Below are 14,938 nucleotides of genomic sequence, written 5' to 3' on the forward strand. Positions count from 1 at the left end.
CCCTAAAGTGATTCCTGCAGTTTTCACATTTCTCCATTTCTTTCTTCTCTTCCTGTCCTATTATCATGACCCTTGTGTGGAGTCTTAGCATGCTGGACGTAGGGGATCTCATTCATCCCTGCAGTGTAGTTTTGATCTAAAAATTAAAACATGTTCTCTTGAGTAGTAGCAGTCCTATGAGGAGTGAAGTTAGGGCTTGTAATGAGCATCAGCTGCAATCAATTAACTATCAATGCTCATATTCTCTTTCTATAATGAAATAGTGTGGCATATTGGATTGGGGCCCAGATCATCTTTATTAAAATAGTATTGGTGGAACTGGCTTCTGAGAATGTGGCAACATTATCAGCCAAACTGCAGAGCTGACTGAGGAGGGTGTAGTGAGGAGCTTTGTAAGGAATGATTGTGCATCGTGTCCTCCTGTGCTAGGTGAACTTATGTCTTAAAGAAAAATGGCCCTTAGAGCAACAGGAACATCTGTGTAAGCTGGGATTGCATTGTTGCTCTGTACATTTTGTACAGGTTAGAGATGTTGGAGTCCTAATTGGAGGTGGGGACCTAATTTTAAGGTGAACACTGTGAAACTGCAAGGCTCTGTGATATCAAGAAACTTGTAGTAAAAGCAGTTTGTTGTATTCATTTATGTTTTGAGGGAGATTGCACAACTGCTTTTAGAAGAGGAAAAGGCATATTGCCTGAATAAATAAGTGATTATTGGCAGGTATGGTCCCAGTGGATACACTTGACTTTTTACTTGGCTGTCCTTATACGGACGAGCCCTCTGAATTTTATAATGGAGAAGATGTAAATGATTTACTGCTCACATTTCAGTTAATACTTGACTTGGTTGTCATTTAATAATTTTCTACAAAGAGTTACTGTCCTAAAAAAGCAAACTTTGGGAGGTAAACATTATGATTTGTAATGCCCCATGAGTTCTAGGCCATAACTAGTAGGCTTCCCATTCATAAGTTGAAGTATTTGACCATAGAGCTATTGACTTTTCCTAAATTCATTAAGTAATCAATGATAATCAAAGATGAAAGGAGCTATAGTATGTTTGGTAATTGATGCAAATCACTCCAGTACATTTAGCCATTTCGTATCATCTCACCGGTATTGAGGCTGGGAAAGTGGTTCACTTGCCTGTTAATGGTTTTGATTGCTCCCTCTGTGGTCCAGGAATAGCCTGCTTGGCTGTGGGATTTCAACTCTGCATGAACCCCTCCCTGTTATTCTAACAGAGGGGGAGTTAGAAAGTAAAGGACACAGTAATGCCAGGTAGCAGTTCAGCTGACAGGGGTGGAGGGGATGGGGGTGGGGGGTGAGTAAGTATGTCATCAGCCTAGCAGTTTATACAAGGTATGTTATAAGGGAAAGAAAAGTACGTACACCCTGAAACGGCGTTCAGACTTACTTATTTTAGACTACTTTAGACAGCTGTTGACTGGCTATTTCCTGTCCCTGCCAAGTGCATATTGATGACAAATCCCTTTTATTCTCACTGGAGGATATAATGAAGCTGGCACATTTAATCTTTTTAAGAAGGAATGCTGTCATGGAAGGGACCAGGAGCCAAGAGCCAAGGGCCGGGGGGGGGGGGGGGGCAGGGCAGAGTCCTGCTCTCCCCAGGGAGAGTGAAAGACACCTGTCTGGGCCCTGCCTTTGGTGACAACGTGGCTTGGAAATTCTGTGGGAAGGATTGAGTTTATTATTATGACCTCTGGATTCTCTGTTCCAACCTTGAGGGCCACAGGATAATGACCACATACAACCAGAAGCGAAGGGTTCATGAGTGGACATAAGTATTCCTAAGGGTTCATGAGCATTCCATCATGTTGGGTGGAGTGCAGGGATAAAGCTTGTAGTTAGAGCAGGGCGGCGGTGTTGCACACGTTTAATCCCAGCACTCAGGAGGCAGAGGTCAGTGGATCTTTGTGAGTTCGAGGTCTACCTGGTCTACAGAGTGAGTTCCTGGACAGCTAGGACTGTTTCACAGAGAAACCCTGTCTAGAAAAATCACGAAGGAAAAAAAAAAAAAAAAGCTTTTAGTTAGAGTTGGCCCAGTATCTTACTTCTCTGTTTAGACCATTTTTTTTTTTTCAGTTATGTAGATGATGTTTAAAATTTCAAGTTCTGTGTGGCTCATATTGAAATTTTAAGTTTAGGAATCATTTCCTAAGCTATAACATTAAAATAAAAATTATGCATGTCTTTCCAACTTAAAAATATTCTCTTTCACGTTTGTACATTTCCTTCCAGTTTTTAAATACATATCGTCATCTTCACCTTTATATGCTGAGGGCCCTGAGGTTATACCATAAAGAGATTGTCAGGACTTCTAAGGAGCTGAAGAGGTGTGTGTACGTTATAGCAGAGTTAGCATGGGTGTATCAAGGAAGGCTCATCTACCTACCTGTCTGGGGAGAAAGGCAGCTCTAGCAAAAATAATGTGGTGGGAGAAGAGTTAAGATCTAGAAGACGGAGTATGTGCCACATAGGTATGAGGGCAGTGCAGGCTGGCAGAGTTCAGAGTCAGGTGCTAACAGTGTTAGTAAGAGAGGTGAGGCAGGAGCCAGGTCTGCATGGCCTCATGGGCCAGGCCAAGGTGCAGATGCTGTTCCAAGAGCAGTGTGCAGCCATTGGAGGCCTTGAAGGGAGGGCCTGGGACATCCAGATTTTACTTTCAGAAAGTGACACTGTACAGGGAAGGGGATGGTGACTTGTGGAGAGACGTAGGAGGTAAAAGGGTCATGAATTTGTACAGGTATCTTATGACAGGAAGCAAGAGGATTGATCAAAGAAGAAAAGGTTTGGTGCCCTGAAGAATGGATGACAGTTCCGTCCTTTGGATTGGAGAGCTATGAGGGAAGGGTGGCATGTGGATATGTCATTATTGATTTTTGATGTGTGCTTCATCTTAAGCACCAAATAGCATCCATACACACAGGATAGAGCAAGAAAAAGGACTTCTTTAACCTTGAGTGTGCTTTCTTCCTTCCTGAGTCAGGCAGTTCTCCTGTAGGGGTTTCAGGTCATGCTGTGCTGATGGGCTGTGGGTAGGTGGGATGCCCGCTTCATGGCAGGCATACCAGTGCTTAGGACTCCATACAATAAATCTCTCTGGGAGCCAGAGTTACATCCGCATCTGGTGGGATTAAAGGAAGCAAGGCAGGAGAGAGGAAGACCATGGTGACCAGTGCCTCCTCCCGCCTCCCACTGCCCATGTGATCTCTAAGGTTTTGGTTTGTAAAAAAACTTTATTATACGCACTTTCTAGGACTATTAAATAATTCTCAAAAACTATTTTAATGGTTATTTGATATTCTTGTCTTATTCAATAAACTCCTTTAGTGTTTATTAAATGACACTGTTGTAAGCATTTCACAGATGTTAGTTGTCTTAACATCTAACAGGAGGGAGAAAATGTTTTGCTGTGTACTCTTTGTTTTTCCTTTTACTGTAGCTGTTGACTTCTGAGTGTGCCATTTGCTGCTGTTAATCCCTGCATCCACTAAGTGATGAGTGGGTTCATACAGGCTCCAGTTACTGTGAGCCTGGGCAGCTTTTTCCTCACAGAAAGCTTCAACACATCTCCATAGGTTATTTATTTTCTCCTTTGAACCACACAGGGTTTTTGGTTTTGGCTGTTGGTCACTTTCTCCACTCTCTCTCATGCTTGTGTTTTCCTGGATTATTGAGTGCAGGTTCGAGGGACTGGGCCCCACTGTAATTGTCTGCCCAACGACGGTGATGCATCAGTGGGTAAAAGAATTCCACACATGGTGGCCTCCATTCAGAGTGGCAATCCTACATGAAACAGGCTCCTATGCCCACAAAAAGGTAATGTTACCGTACTTGACTACCTTTGTTTGGCCTCTACGTATTTGTTTTGTATTTTTTTAAACCATACATGTCTCAAATGTGTTTATGTATGCTTCATTTATCTTTATTTATTTAATTATTGACTTGAAGTTCCATATCATCACACAGATATGAACAAAGGCTTTCTTGTTCAAATAATCTGGTAGTGGTATGGTATTTTGATGTCCAACAAAAGAGAGCTGGGCACAGGCAGGGACCACAAGGCTGATTGTGTGCATAGGCTCACTGATCAGGTGGACTATGACATGGTAGTTGATTGGGGGACAGGACGGAACGGGACTTTGTCATTAGAAGCTGTAAACAATTTGAGAAAGTGGGTTTGAAAAGTACCATACAGATTGAGCATCCTTAATCAGATATCTGAAATGCTCCAAAACCTGAAACTTTGGGCAGTGATACTACCAGAGTCCATACCTGACTCATGATAGGCCACCGTGAAATTACAGGTACACCAAACTACCAGCTCTTAACCTGTGGAAGATCTGTATGAGATGTAATGAATTTGTGTTTAGACTGGGTTCTGTCTCCAAGGTAACTTAGCACATAAATGCAGATACTCCAAAATCTGACATAGCCCTGGTCCCAATGCATCCTGAATAAGAAATATTTAACTTTATTGATAAACTCATCTGTAATTATGCTTTTCAAATATGTTTCTGTTGCAGGAGAGGTAACCTGCTACTTTGAGACTTTCCCAGATACAGATAGTTTAGTTTTCTTTCTTTGTACTCTTGGATCACAGTGTACTGGACATTGTAGCTCCTCCCTTGCTTGCAGATTTGGTAACAGATACTTTTCTTTCTTTCCTTTTGACTGTCTTTTTCTTTTTGTTTTTGTTTTCTTTTGAGATAGTCCTGGCTGTCTTGGAACTTGCTCTGTAGACCAGGGTGGCCTCAAACAGAGATCATCTGCCTCTGCCTCTGCCTCCCAAGTGCTAGGATTAAAGGTGTATGCCCCCACACCTGGCTACAGATATATTTTTCAGAAAGAAGGCTTTCCTTTGCTTCTAAATTCTGTAGATGTGTTATGCTAGGCTGCTTTTTCCCTTCCCATCTGTCTTAATGTCTCACTGTGGAGTAGATACAATAAATATTTGCTTGGTAAATAGTATAAATAAAAGCCTCAGTCTTACTGTGTTCTTAGATTGTAGCACTGTCAAGTGGCATGGCAGTGTGTTCTACTGTGTTTTGGGTTCATTATTTTCTGAGTGAGCTCCCTTGCACCACAACCATGCAGTGCTGACTGTGAGGACCACGGGGTTTTCTCCTCACTGAGAGGCGCTCTGCAGCCACTGAGCAACTGGGCCTTTGTAATTTTGCTGTGTTCTTCTTTTTCTTGCAAATTCCCATGCATTCATGACTTCGGTAAGCAGAATTTTTGATAGGATTAAATATACCTATGATGTAGTTACTCAAATAAGGTGAGTTGGAGTCTCACTTATAATAGCCCAGGATTTTAAAAGATAAGTAGAAAACAAATTGAGTTGAGAGAATTAGGAAAATAGAATAAGTGCTATCTATGATTTAAAGGAAATGTTTTTAGCAGTATGAAAATAGAAACTGTCAGCTGCTAACTACCATAGTTTCACCCATGGGAAACATTTCTCATTGTATTTTCATTTTACTATTTCTTGATAACTCTTAATGTTTTATGTTGCAAACTCATATAAATAGTAGTCTTCATTCATGTACACCAGATATATTGACTAACAAGTGGAATCATAACTGATAGTGAGCCTACTGGGAAAACTTGGCACCTTTACCTGTCTGCTGAGTAAAACCTAAGGGATAATGTCTACCTTGGTGTACAGTAGCAGTAGTTGCAGCTTCTTTGCTGCTTTCGTTTGTGGTGGTGTGTTATTTTTGAGCTAGAGTCTTGATTTGTAGTGTTGGGTGCCCTTGAACTTATGACCTTCTTGCCTTCGCTCCTTCATGCTGAGGTTTTCCTTGCTAAGGAAGTTTTACCTACACTCATGAGCATGCACATGGCTTGCTTCCTTCCTTCCTTCCTTCCTTCCTTCCTTCCTTCCTTCCTTCCTTCCTTCCTTCCTTCCTGTCATTGCTTTTCATTACAGTTTATGGTTCTTTTTTTTCTAACAGAAAACTATAGTGTATGAGTTGGTAAATATTTGTGGAGCAACTATGAATGCTGTATTCCAGGTGTTTCATATTGTTAGGGCTCAGAGAAAAAGAGGATATGATGTTTTTAATTAACCTTGAAAAGCCAACTCTTTTCTTGGGGAAAGAACATCCGTGAAAGACAATGACAGAAGGCAGTCTGTGGTATTTATCCCACAGCTCACAGTGGGTGGTAGCTTCTTTAGCACTGTGCCGGAAAGCTTAGTTAATGATTAAGGAGCTTCTTTTCAGTTTGCTAGAAGACGTGTAATAGAGATTGCTTGTATTCTGAAACAACTGTTACTGTCTCCCACCTTTTCCTGACAGGTAGGGTCATTTTTTTTAGACCTTTTAGATAATCCAGAGTTTTGTCTCATTTTGATCAACTCAAACACTCAAGTGCTAGAAATGAAAAACAAAACAAAAAACAAACACCCATCTCCTAAAGTTTCAGGAGGACAAGGTCTGTTTACCACAGCAGGGTTTGAGCTGCACACCCACCATCGTGGAATTTTGAAACTGGTAGTTTCCTTGGCATCTCTGAGCCTGGTGAGGGTCTGTTGAGTGGGAGTTTTGACAATCTTGTGAAGGTTTATTGGGTTGATGTACATGCATGAAGAACATGTGTGTTCCCTGATAACAGTTACTCAGTTACTTCTTGGTAGTAACAGCATATCACAGGCTTTGATCTTTAGTCGAGAAAGGTGGTCTTGCCAACTATTCAGTGCACATTCTGTAAGACCCTCAGAATGAGGAGTCTCCCAGTTTCGGTCTGTACCCCCAAGAACTCAATGTCCAGTCCAGTTGCTGCAACACACAAGAGGCTTTAATGAACAGGAAATGTTTGTGCAAATGGTCTCCCTCAGCATGAGAAGCATCAGTCTCCAGGCACAGGTGTTTTTAAAGGCAAAACCCACAAGCTTAGGGAGGGGGTGTGACCCCTCTGTCCATTGAGTATGTGACCCTTTGAGGCCAGATGCTCTCACTGTTAGGGTCAGCAGACCTTAGGGCCCTGCCTCAGGAGTGCTAATTAATCTTGTGTGGGCAACCGGGAGTTGCAGCTATCTCTTTGTTTCTTAAGGACTCTATTTACCACCTGCTGACTCACTGAAAGGCAGTGTGAATTCTTGGTATCCTGCTATCTCAGGGCCAGTGGTTAGCAAATTCCAGGAGCTAAGTCACAGTGGCCTTGGCCAGCTTTCTGGGTCAGATTGCCCTTCATTTCAATTATTTGAGCTCCATTTCATTTCTTTGCTAGTTTAAGTCTTTCAATTCTACATAGAAAAGTTCATACTTTTCTTATCAAAAATGTGCATAGCCAATGTCTAGATGTTTTTTCTCATGTCCTAAGGGGAAAGATTGAATTAGAACGTTACAGTTCTTTTTGGAAAGTACAAGGTTAGGAACGGTTCAAAAGTAAATTACAACAGTGCTTGGCCATCAGATGAAACTGCCAACTTGTTTTCTTTAAAAAGACCTGCATTCTGGAACAGGAGGAGCCAGACATTTGACTTTTTCAAAAGTAGAAAGGGAGAGCTGCTGAGATGGTTCAGTGGGTAGAAGTGCTTCCACACAGGCTTACTGATCAGAGTTCCGTCCCTGGATCTCACAAGGTGGCAAGAGAAGACAGACAGACAGACATGCACACACATGCACACACAGGAGAATGCTAACTGTGGAAAGGGAAAAGTGAAAAGAACAAGTGAGAATAAAAAGGGTGGCTGACCATGTGCCCCATCAAGCACTCTGAGCATTTTAGACCCCCTCCAAGCACAGGGCTGTAGAGCAGTGTGTTTCCTATTAACTTCAGAGTTGCTGTATGCACCTGACAGAGGAAGCCAGAGATGCTCGGTTTGTTCTGTGAGGTATACTGTAAAATTACGTTGCCAGAGCCTTTTTTCTCCATTGTCAGCACAAATCCTTGTTTATTAAAGATTTAGCTTGAAGGAAATTTTAATTAATTACAGGTGCAGTAAATCCTGCCTGGGAAGCTGCCTCGCCCGCCGCCGTGTTTGCTGTGAATGGCCTTCATGTGCCTGTGCTTCAGTGTTCTCCCCACTGCCTGACAGTGTGATTTATGGCTGTTGTTTTCTACCAGTCCACTGTTTGCCCTCTAGGAGGGATTGGTCTCCTGAGCCTCCATAATAACGGCAGCACTTCCTCAGACATCTTTTAATGACAACAGCACTACATTCAGTAAGTCAGGCTAATTGCAGATGTACCCTATTAATTGCAAAAACTAGGAGAGGTTACATATTTTACAAGCTTTTAATTTGAAACCGCCCGAGATGATTTGTCTTAAGTGTTTGGATTGAGACGTCCATAATATTCAACAATTCACCGCTGTTGAAACTCCAGTCCAGGCAGTTACAGAATTCTGAGATTGAATCAGGTGAACATCAAGAGTCACTCAAGGATTGTTACCCAGTGGACACTGTGTTTTCATTTCTGAACATTTTGTACAACTTCTTGTTCTTTCTGTAAAGCATCTTCTCATAATCATTATACATCTTTGTGAACATGGTAGAAATAGGAATTCTGTGGTTCCAGCAAGCATGTAAGTTCTTAAAGGATCACAAGAAGCTGCACATTGCTCCAGTGGCATGCATTTAGCAGGCTCAGCGTCTCCTCAGCTTAACTATGACAAAGCTTCTAGCTACATCAAGTGATTCCAAGAACTCATTTTGGGGTTGGGCACACTTTGGGGTAAATGGGGTGACTATGGTAGCCTGTGCAACAGTTGGAAGCCCCAGGGTCCATGAGCAAGTGAACCCACATTTGCAGGGCTTAGTTAAACACAGTCAATGAATGTTTAATACATGTGAGTGGTGGTTTAGCTTCTGCTCTTATTTCAAGCCCCAGGCAACTGTAATTGTCCGTCTGTGTCCCGTCCTCCCCCCACCCTTCCAACCCAGTCCCTCAATGTGCATATGGCTGACACTTGGACAGCAGTCAGTCATGGAGCGGTCCATTGTTGCCACTTCATGCTCTTCCTACTCTCATGGCTTCGGGAGAACAATACTGGAAGTTGTCTTCTGGCCTCCACATGCATGTGAACACATGTGTGCGTGCAAGTGTGTATGTGTCTGGAGAGGGTGGAGGTTTGGGTCCACTTTTATATTCATTCCCCTGATTTCCCCCCTAGGTTTTATTAATTAAACAGGAATTACAGTAATACTTAAAACATATCCTTTTTTATTATTTAAAAGTATTTCGTACTATATGTATTACTGTTTTTTTTTGTTTGTTTGTTTGTTTTAAACAGTAGCATGCACATAGTACAGAATTTTCACTCTTTTGTAAGACGGTGGGAACAGCAGTGTGTGCAACCTGATTGTGGGTGATTGTAGCTGTGGAGTGGGCTGTCCTTCCACCACACAGCAGCTGCGGGGCCAGATCCAAGCACAGTTTCCCATTGTAGATGGGGAGTTCACAGTGGTCACTCTGTCCTCGCTCCAGGAGTTGGTGTGCACATGCTCTCTGTTGGGAGCCCCACCCACCCTGGCCCCTCTGCCCCGGTAGCTTTCTGTAAGACTACTCCACTGCACTTACCAGTGTGCCTAGCCAGCTTCCAGGTGGCTTATTTTTTTAAACCTTGCCTGACTAAAGTCTGGATCAAGCAGATTTCCAGGTTTGACCTTTCCCTGCTAAGAATTAATGTATTTCTTTCTCCTTTCTGACATTCCTAGGTCTCAGAAAAATTGCTTGATGTGGGCCATTTCCTCAGAAGGAATCTCTTTCTTTATGTTCTCATGCCCAGACATTTTCTCTATTGTTTTTTACTTTTAGGATCCAGTCATCTAGGTGGCTATATCTGGAATTAAGGCCTTTTCATGTTTTCGCTTGACATTTGGAGATGTTTTTCTCCACACACCCAGGGCTCCTAGTTGTGTGAAAAATTTTTTTTCTATTATTCTTTAAGTCATTGCCTTTACATCTTTTTTGCCCTCACCCTCATGCCATTCAGTATGTCTTATGTCTTTGGCATTTTCTTTCATTTCCTTGTAAGATAATCATTCTTCATCAACCTTGTTTTTGAAATGTAACAGGGACAGACACGAAGGGTGATCTAGAAAAGTAACAGTTAAGTAAATGACTACATTGTCATCAGCCCTCTGTGAGGACTCCATGCCAGTGCGCTTACACTGTCACAGTTTTACCAAATGCAAAGCACTGGCGTGTGCTATTAGATTGTATGTGTTTGTATGCTCTTACAGTGTGCTTTAGGTGGTCTCACAGTAATCAAACTTAACCTTCAGATTGTCATTTTAGGTCATGCTTGGTTTCTTGGTTTGTTTTTCTTTGCTTCTTACTTAAATCTGCCCTTCTATGCCATTATAGGAGAGGTTGATCAGAGATATTGTTCATTGTCACGGAGTTTTGATCACTTCCTATTCCTACATCCGACTGATGCAAGATGAAATTAGCAGGCATGACTGGCACTATGTGATCTTAGATGAAGGACACAAAATTCGAAATCCAAATGCTGCAGTCACCCTTGCTTGCAAACAGGTATGGCTGCTTACAGTGAGGGGATTTCCCGTGGGCAGTGGCATTTAATTTTTGAATAGGCTATTTGCTTTGTGAATACTTTTACTGAATTCTGTCTTAATGTAGAAAGTTCTTTATGCCTGTCCTTTGTGATTTTCATTGTTCAGGTCTTTATAAAGCTCAACTGTTAGAATGTAGCCACACCCAACTCTAATAGGTGGTGTTCATCTTGAAAAGTTAGAATTCTTCCAGTGTTTTCATTCATACGTAGTTAGAAAATTGGACAAAATATCCACATTTTGGGAGGACCAAAATAATTGACAAACAAAGGTGATAACTAAATGTGCTAAATAACTATTACTTGGGAGTGTTTTGGGGTTGGATGGCATTCATCTGTTACAAAGTCAATTTCATAAAAGGATGTCTCATTTCCCCAACTAGTTCCGCACCCCTCATCGGATCATCTTGTCTGGCTCACCCATGCAGAATAACCTCCGAGAGCTGTGGTCGCTCTTTGACTTCATCTTCCCAGGGAAACTAGGCACATTGCCTGTGTTTATGGAACAATTCTCTGTCCCTATCACTATGGGGGGCTATTCCAATGCTTCCCCAGTACAGGTAATGTGGTAGCTGGTATTTCATCAAATACTATACTTTGTAGCCAAGTCATTGACAATGTAAGGGAAATGGCCAGGCTTATAAATTGGTGTCTAATAAAAATCAGAAATTATCTTTTCTTAGTCTATTTTATTTTTGCAGATAAAAAACCCAAGTATTAAGGAAAGCCCTAGACTAAAACTTCTCTTTTTGTGGTAGGAATGAAATGTTTTTCTGTTGGCTTTTCCTGGGAAGTATCTCTCAGATGAGATATTTAAAAGTAGTTTTGGAAATGAACACAAGAGTAATGAGAAATCACATAAAAGATGGAGCTGTTCTGGACAGTGTACACAGTAGTGCCAACCAGGTGGTGTGCCTTTCACAGTGGGAAGGGGTGGACTGAAAGCAGGGAGAGAATGCAGGCACTCTGGGTCAGGGCGTGTGTGAGCACAGCCTTGCTCGATGGCTGGAGCAGCGGAAGAGCCTGCTGGACTGTGCTAGACATTGTTTTTTCTTTGTTTCCTTAGAGTGGGTGTGGGAAAGCTGGGACTAGGGGCCTGGGAAGGGAGTTAGTGGTTGCTAAGGGACAGCAGGAAGGTGTTCGGGCTGGCGGATAGAAGATATGGGAGATGCTTGGGCTGTAGGTAGTCCTGAGGAGGCTGGCATTAGAGGACTTGGAGCTTTTGAGGGGGAAGTGAGGAACTAGAGCAAGGCTTAGGTGGTGGTCTGAGGATAACCTCAGCGGTAAGGGATAGGAGATCCAGGTGACATTTCAGGCAGGGCAAGCAAGATGTAGATGCTGATAGAATAAAAGAAACAGGGTTGGGCTTGCTGTACCCGACCGAGGCTTTATGCCTAGGCCACAGGTAGTTCTGGGTTATTACAGACTCATGGGCTGGTGCTCTCCTGAGGGCGTATCTGTGCATGCCTGTTCGGATGGGGTGAACCTCATGGGTCCTAGCTGGACCAGGAATAAAATTCTCCTCCAAAGATTATGTGATCTTGTGTTTTGGAATATTTAATTACAAAAGCAATTTCATACCTTTAAAACAAGAGGCGGCTGGGCCTTGGTGGTGCATGCCTTTAATCCCAGCACTTGAGAGACAGGCAGGCAGATCTCTATGAGTTTGAGACCAGCCTGGTTTACAGAGCTAGCTCCAGGACAGGCTCCAAAGCCACAAAGAAACCCTGTATTGACAACCCCCCCCCAAAAAAAAAACCAAAACAAAACAAAACAAAAAAACCAAGAGGCTGTCTGAACCAATAATCACTTTATCTTTTGTCACTAAATGGTTATTAACGAACTTGTAAGTACTCCCCTTCTCTGAGTCTTTGCTGTGTCCTTTGTTTATGTTGTTGTAATTTTAACTTTGCATTTTAGAATCATTTCAAACTGAAGATGAAGTTGGAAGAACTTCTGAATTTCTCCATGCACTTCACCCATTTCACTAATGTTTCAGGGCGTTTGCCTTACCACCACTCATCAGTCACACAATAGTGCACAAATCATTTCTTTTTAGAGTTGGATCCTTTGAGAATAAGTTCAAGCAGGATACCTATTCTCCAACTTCTTCAGTGTGGGTTTTGGGGTGGATCTGTGGGGTTTTTTGTTTGTTTGTTTTTTAAATTTTATTTTTCTGAGTGTTTACCTGCATGAATGTCTGTGTTTCACATGTGTGCAGTGCTAAAAGGGGCTGGAGGAGGGTGTTGGATCCCCTGGGACCAGAGCTATAGGCTGTTGGGAGCCATGGTGTGGGTGCTGGGATTTAAACCTGGATCCTGTGGAAGGGCAGCCAGTGCTGTCAGGGGTGGAGCCATCAGCAAGCTTTCAAAAGTGATGGCAGCCACTTACATACCCAGTGCGACGACACCCATCAGGAGGCAGGCCAGTGTCCTCTTTCCACATTCTGCCAGTGGTGTCCAGTATCCCTGCCTCTGTATCCTGTCTTATTGAGGAGCAGTTCTAAACATCCTTGCCTGTCATGACCATGATAGCTTTGAAGGCTATCCGCCTGTTACTTGTGCACTATACTCCTCTTGGATTTGTCTGTCGTGGCTTCCATGTTGTGTTTAAGCCACACATTTGTGGCAGGCGCATCTTTTTCTCAGTGTGTAGAATCTGTTGCTTTGTCCTGTTACTGAGGACTGCTTGGTAAAATTATGAGACAGATTTCTAAACTCTGGATTTAATATTTTTGTTTGGGAATTAATAGGTCATTTGTGGGAAGATAGTGTGGTTTCTTGAAATCCTCGTCTCAGGAGTTTGTGTGTATATTAGTCCTTGTATATAGGAATACATGTCTTCAGTTGTATCTCCTGGAATGCCCGGAATTATGGAGACTGTTTCTCACTGTCTGCAAGTCCCATGCTACAGGATAGGCAGTTTGATAACTGAATCCACTACTGGTGACTAGTGGGTGTCATACACGGTGGGGTACACTGGGCAGAGGAGTGATTTGTTCTTGGATGGAATAGAGCAGGGCTGTACAAGATTTTATTAAACTACCTAAACAACACACAATTTAAAACTAGTGAACTGTTTCCTTTGGTAATTTTCCATGAAATATTTTTGGGTAGCAGTTAGCTTCACAGAAAGCAGAACTAGATAAGAGGAAATTGCTGAGCATATCATTCTTAGTTCTGGATGGCAAGGTCTATGAAAGGAGCCTTGCTTTCATTTGTTCCTTTTGCTCAAGGCTGTGTTTTCCATGTGCTGTTGCATCCTGTGAAGATAGTCTGCCCACAGGCAGTTCTGTGTCAGACTGGGGCTAATATGATGGGAGGTGGCTGGAGACCATGGCATGCAGCGAGGGGAATGTGGTAAGGGATACCTAGAACAAGGCAGTGAAGAGTGTAACTACAGGAGATGTCACTTCCAGCCCTGAGACTAGAAATTATCACTTAGCTTGGTCCTCCAGGTACTGCCTGGGTTTTATTCATGCCCATTCACACAGCACCTGTGTGAGGATAGGTGTGTACACATGATGCAGCCATGAGTGAGGAGTGCTTAGGTTCTTTCCAAATGTTATCTTTTTAAACACATTAATGTATTTAAGTTGAACGTCTGTGTTTATTATGCTCAAACTTCTCTTAAAGATAAATTTCTGACCTTTAAGTTTTAGATTTTTTTTGTTCTATGAAATGATAATTTACTAAATTGTTAAACCTATTTAGAATTTTTTAAAAAGTATCAATAATTAATTGAAGCCTTTGCTTGCCCGTAAGTGAATTGCAGAGGGTGTGGCTTCCTGGGCTGTGGGTCTTTGTTTTTCTATGTACTGTTAATACCCTCTCATGTGGCCATGTCCATTATGGAGCCATATGCTCCATTTTAGGCCAGGCCAGAGTGACCTTTCATTTCTGGGATCATAGGACTCCTCTTGAACTTATTCCCTGAAGCCTAATCTCCCCTTATTAGCTGGTGGGTCCCACTGCCCCAGCTCCCCCAACACTTAGCTTTTGATCTCTGCCCTTGCGAGGCCAGTTCCTTTGTAGCTTTTGGAGAATACAAGATTATAAGTAGGGATTTGCTTGAAACTAGTTTTTCCCCTAGAGGATGGTCAGTAACCAAATAAATCTCTAGCTTTGGGCCTAACTAAATAGTACAGTAATAATTAAAACACGTATAGAAGAGGAGATAAAGCACGGTTAAACAGGTTTTCTTTCATGCTGTTTTGGTTAGTAGGGTATTTTTTTTTTTTCCTGATATTTTGAGAGGTCATCATTGAAGCATGTGGAACTTACTTGACTTTTCTAAAGTTGAATTTATATACTAGTTGATCATTCTTTAATTTTGAAGACATGGAATTAACCTAGAAAAACAAATGTATTCTTTAAGCTGATGTCTC

General features: G+C 42.2%; 1 protein-coding gene across 1 annotated transcript in view; it reads left to right on the forward strand.

The window, feature by feature from the left end:
• The window catches only part of Ercc6 (ERCC excision repair 6, chromatin remodeling factor), a 62,496-nt gene that overhangs the window by 31,522 nt on the left and 16,036 nt on the right, over positions 1–14,938 (forward strand). Inside the window, exons 7-9 of the mRNA XM_051202459.1 lie at positions 3,708–3,843; positions 10,344–10,514; positions 10,935–11,111. Coding sequence (XP_051058416.1) covers positions 3,708–3,843; positions 10,344–10,514; positions 10,935–11,111 — 484 coding nt within the window. The remainder of the gene's footprint in view (positions 1–3,707; positions 3,844–10,343; positions 10,515–10,934; positions 11,112–14,938) is intronic.

The sequence above is a fragment of the Phodopus roborovskii genome, unplaced genomic scaffold (genome assembly GCF_943737965.1).
Source record: "Phodopus roborovskii unplaced genomic scaffold, PHOROB, whole genome shotgun sequence".
In the NCBI taxonomy this organism is placed as follows: domain Eukaryota; kingdom Metazoa; phylum Chordata; class Mammalia; order Rodentia; family Cricetidae; genus Phodopus; species Phodopus roborovskii.